Source organism: Henckelia pumila, chromosome 4 (assembly GCF_033568475.1).
Source record: "Henckelia pumila isolate YLH828 chromosome 4, ASM3356847v2, whole genome shotgun sequence".
In the NCBI taxonomy this organism is placed as follows: Eukaryota; Viridiplantae; Streptophyta; class Magnoliopsida; order Lamiales; family Gesneriaceae; genus Henckelia; species Henckelia pumila.
The window spans coordinates 64,250,397-64,254,689 of record NC_133123.1 but is presented as its reverse complement, the minus strand read 5'-3'; the positions used below and the strand labels follow the sequence as shown (position 1 = coordinate 64,254,689).

General features: G+C 38.6%; 2 protein-coding genes across 2 annotated transcripts; one reads left to right on the top strand and one right to left on the bottom strand.

Moving 5' to 3' along the window:
* The first annotated feature begins 346 nt into the window (after window positions 1-346).
* On the top strand, window positions 347-1,596 carry LOC140865987 (snakin-2-like). The gene is made up of 3 exons (XM_073270839.1): window positions 347-551; window positions 647-692; window positions 1,216-1,596. Exons 1-3 carry the CDS (start codon window positions 474-476, stop codon window positions 1,395-1,397), a joined length of 306 nt encoding a protein of 101 aa, XP_073126940.1. The 5' UTR covers window positions 347-473; the 3' UTR covers window positions 1,398-1,596.
* Window positions 1,597-1,857: 261 nt separating this feature from the next.
* Window positions 1,858-3,316, bottom strand: LOC140866880 (type III polyketide synthase B). The gene is made up of 2 exons (XM_073271944.1): window positions 3,061-3,316; window positions 1,858-2,855 (listed from the first exon to the last, which is right to left on the bottom strand). Exons 1-2 carry the CDS (start codon window positions 3,236-3,238, stop codon window positions 1,858-1,860), a joined length of 1,176 nt encoding a protein of 391 aa, XP_073128045.1. The 5' UTR covers window positions 3,239-3,316.
* Window positions 3,317-4,293: the final 977 nt, after the last annotated feature.

Genomic DNA, 4,293 nt, shown 5'->3' with positions numbered 1-4,293 from the left:
TATTATTTCCCGTTCAAAATATATAAGTGGTCCAACTACAACATTTATGTACGTCGTCGTCTGGTGAGTGAATTGGGTCAAAAGGTCCCCAAAAAAATCGTGCAATCGTCCAAATATTGTTACCACAATCTGCTATATATTTGCTTCTTCTTTCCTCACTAATGTCTCATCGACCAATTTAAAGTGTACATATTATTAATATTTGTAGGTGAGTAGGCCACAATGCCAGCCTGCATCGGTGCCTACACAATTTGTTCACTTGCATGCATGCACTTTCCCATCTACTCTCTCTCTTATTGCCTTTTCTATCCACATTATAAATTTATATATGTATTTAAAAAAATTAACCTCATAAATATATCTCGTGATCTATAAATTGGGTTCTTGTATCTCATGCATTCATCAACAATCAAAGTCCAATAGCTAAAACTCAACATTTGAACAAAGAGCTACGTACGTTTCTGCTATCAATTATGGCCATTTCCAAAGATCTTATTGCCTCGATATTCCTTTTGTGCCTTGTTCTTGTCCATCAAGTTGAATCACAAAGGGTAGGCAGTTCATGACGACATTTTTATAATATGAATCATTTTCTTGATAAGTTGAAAAGGTAATAATATTATATATTGTTGCAATCTTCTTGCAGATCCTTAGCAATGGAGGTGTAGCAAGTTCCAATATCCCAAGAATAAGTACATATATATATCATACTCTCTTCTCTCTTACCTCAAACCCGCAACTTAGCTGCAGTTTCGTCTCGCGTCGCGTTGTTATCTACTCGACGTTTCACTAAGTTAATTTGGGCTAGTGCCGCAACTCAGTCGAGCGGCTTAGCCAAAATTCAATATGATATTGGTAAGAGTAGCAACTCTAGCCAAGCATGACGACTCCAGCTGTCTCGATCGGACTCTATATTTTAAAATTTCAACAATTAAATTACTGTCGATGTTTGAGATGATTGGGTTTGAGTATCACTACAAAGTACAAACACTCAATCGGGATTGATCGAAGTTGAGAGTGGTTAGAATCAATGCATCATTAACCTAAAGTTCATATATGGATGTTTATGTTTCTTTTTCTGACCCGAGCTAAGTTTAAAAAAAAAGGGTTGACCCCGAAGAGACACATTGACAAAGTTCGAATACACCAAGTGGGCAGCCCCTGATACACTGTTATATTCATATATCTAACTATGGTACATATATATGTGTGTAGATTGTGGTGGAGCTTGTGCAGCTCGGTGCGGACTATCGAAAAGGCCGAATCTGTGCCAAAGAATTTGCGGGACGTGCTGTTTCCGGTGCAACTGCGTGCCACCGGGGACTTACGGAAACTTTGCAGCCTGCCCTTGCTACGCTAGTCTCACTACTCGGAACAACAAACGCAAATGCCCATAAATTACAATAGGAATCTGTTTATTTCTTTCTTTTCTCCACCAGAGTCCATTTATCAGGCTTAAATGGTTTCTTGAATAACAATGTGTTGTTAAAGTTTTGTACAAGTATTCTTGTTTTTTACCTTCGCTTGTGGAGGCCTTTTAGTTGTGTTTTTTGGGGCACTTAAAAGATGTTACAACAATAATTCCCTGCCTGTTAATCTTGCCTTGTTCTTATTTTCATTTTCTAATGGTTCATCTAGAAAGAATTGTACACAAACTTCATGTAAAATTATTGTTTGGTAAAGACAGGTTAGAGACCTGATTAGCAACTTGTATAATAGTTTACAAGAAAACAAACAAAATAGCTAGTTTACAAAGAGCTAAAACAGAGCACTTGCTAATACATTTTATGATAGAAACATTATAAGTATGAAACTACATATGTTTCCTTACAGCAAATTTCAAAACTTTTACAAAGTTCACACTGTAAGATTTTTGGTAAGAATCCCCTCAAATGTGATTCCAGGGCCAAAAGCCAAGATCAGTCCCCATTTGTTATCCCCCTTTTCTTCTTCTTTCTTAGCATTTTTGGCCTCTTCTAGCATATACTCCAGCACATAGACAATTGTGTTACTACTAGCATTTCCATAATCTGCCAGAGCCCTTCTACTTGCATTCAGTTTGTCTGGAAAAAGCTCCAACTTCTTCTCCAACCGGTTTAAAATCGCCGGTCCTCCCGGATGAACGGCCCAAAACAACTTGTTATAGTCTTTTTCGGAAAATCCAGCAAATCCCATCAGTTCGGTAGAGAAATCTTGAATATTGTCTTCGATTATCTGAGGGAGCTCCCTTTCCAGCTTGAAACTTATGCCTTCTTCAGTGAGTCTCCCATCAATGACCTTTTCTGTATCTGGCAGAAAATGTTGCATGGATGTGTGAAGTTCAAAAAGTGGCTTCTCGAGACTTAGAGTCGGGTTCGAGCCAATGATCATGGCTCCGGCCCCGTCACCAAACAAAGCAACTCCAACCAAATCATATGGCCTTTCGGCACTTGGTGGCTTGTATCCTATGATGGTAGTCTCTGAGGTCGCGAGCAAGACGCGGCTTCCAGGATTGTTCTCAGCAATGTCTTTGGCTACTCGAAGACCAGCCACTCCACCCGAGCATCCTGAGAAGTAGAGCATGACCCTGCGAGTTTGGGGTCTGAGACCCAGCCCTTTTGCAAGGTATATATCGCCACCCGGCATCCGGGCTTCGCTGGAGGAAACGTAGACTAAGTGAGTGATGTCTGAAGCTGGCCTGCCCCATTTCTTGATGCAAGATTGTGAGGCCTCGATCGCCATTTTCGTGACGGCTGAGTTGCAAATGTCCAGCCTTTGCTTGACGGTTGGAACCCCTTCAGTTGCTAGTTCAGGATACTTTTTCAGGATTTCTTCTGACATTACTACATATCTGGTCTTAACTGTGGTTGTCTTGCCTGTTGAGTCCATGACAGAATACGTCGCTTTTTATTAATTTTAATATTCGATGTGTGACAATTGTAACATAATTTAGTTTTAATGTTCGATGTGAGACAATTGTAACATAATCATCTGAGGCCGAAACTAGCCCTGATTTTCAAGCCAACAAAAAGACAAGATGAAAAAGAAAAGTCACAAAATATGTGAAGACAGAAAGCTTACAGAGCCGAGTGAGCTTCTGCTTTAGGTCGGGGTCGTCGCAGTTGGTGTTTTTGAAATATCCATCGACCAGAAACTCTTGCATCACCAGTTGGTGAGGAAAGGCTTTGCCAATGGCTAGAATCGCCGCTTTTCCGGGACCGGCATTCTCCAGGCATTGCTTCATCTCTTCACTTCCCATTACTCTTTCGATATATCAATGACAGATAACTTCAAAATGCTTGCAGAAACTTTGTTTTCTTGCCAAGTAGATGGCATAATTTGCTTCTATATATACACCAGTAATGCACACCTTCTTATGATTGAAAAAATGAATGAAAAAAATAGTTTAATCATTGCAGGAACAAAATGATGGAAGAGTGACAATTTTTTACACAATCCAAATAGAAGTAGTTTAGGGGTGACAAATACATGACCTGTGATAGGTGGAGGTTTGGTTTAGGAACCGAGACCAATAAGATAATACTTGAGAGAGCTTTTAGGAAACACTTCTCACGTTTTTTTTTTCACAAAATTTTTTGGGGGTAATTGCATACATTACCCCTGTGAATCATGAAATTGCTGAAAAACGACTATAAACCCCTCGTGTTTTTAAATTCTGAGCATACATACCCCTGAAAACACGTACGGACAAGGGGTTGTGCGCTTAAAATTTGAAAACATGGCGACGCATGTCGGTATGTGCTCAAGATTAAAAAATTCATGGAGCTATTAGACCATTTCTCATAGGGGGATTTTTAGCAATCTCGAAATTTCACAGGGGTGGTGTATGCAATTTACCTAATTTTTTGGGAAAGCTTCTAGGAAGCACTTCTCAGTTTTTTTCTTCACAATTATGAAATTTTGTAAAAAAAAAAATAAAAATAAAAAGTACTTTCTAAAAGATCTTCTAAACACTACCTAAAAATTCCACCATTAAGTATGTGCGCAAAATAATATTTTGTGTGATCTTTCGCTTCAACATCATTTAATGATATTAGTGGAGTTTAGTTAAGAGCAAGAGCAAAATCACTTAGGTTGCTTTGGAAGAATTTCAAATTCATGCATCCATAATTTTTCATTATAGTTTTATTGTCAATCACAGAGATGGAGTCAAAGAGGGCCTCAACTCATCCTAGCCTATTCTTCTTATCCCTATTTATTTAAGAAATTTATATATTTGTTAATAACTATAAACAATGCACGTGCGTTGCAGCTTGCACGTGAAAAATGCATTATGAGTAATAGAATCCGAAT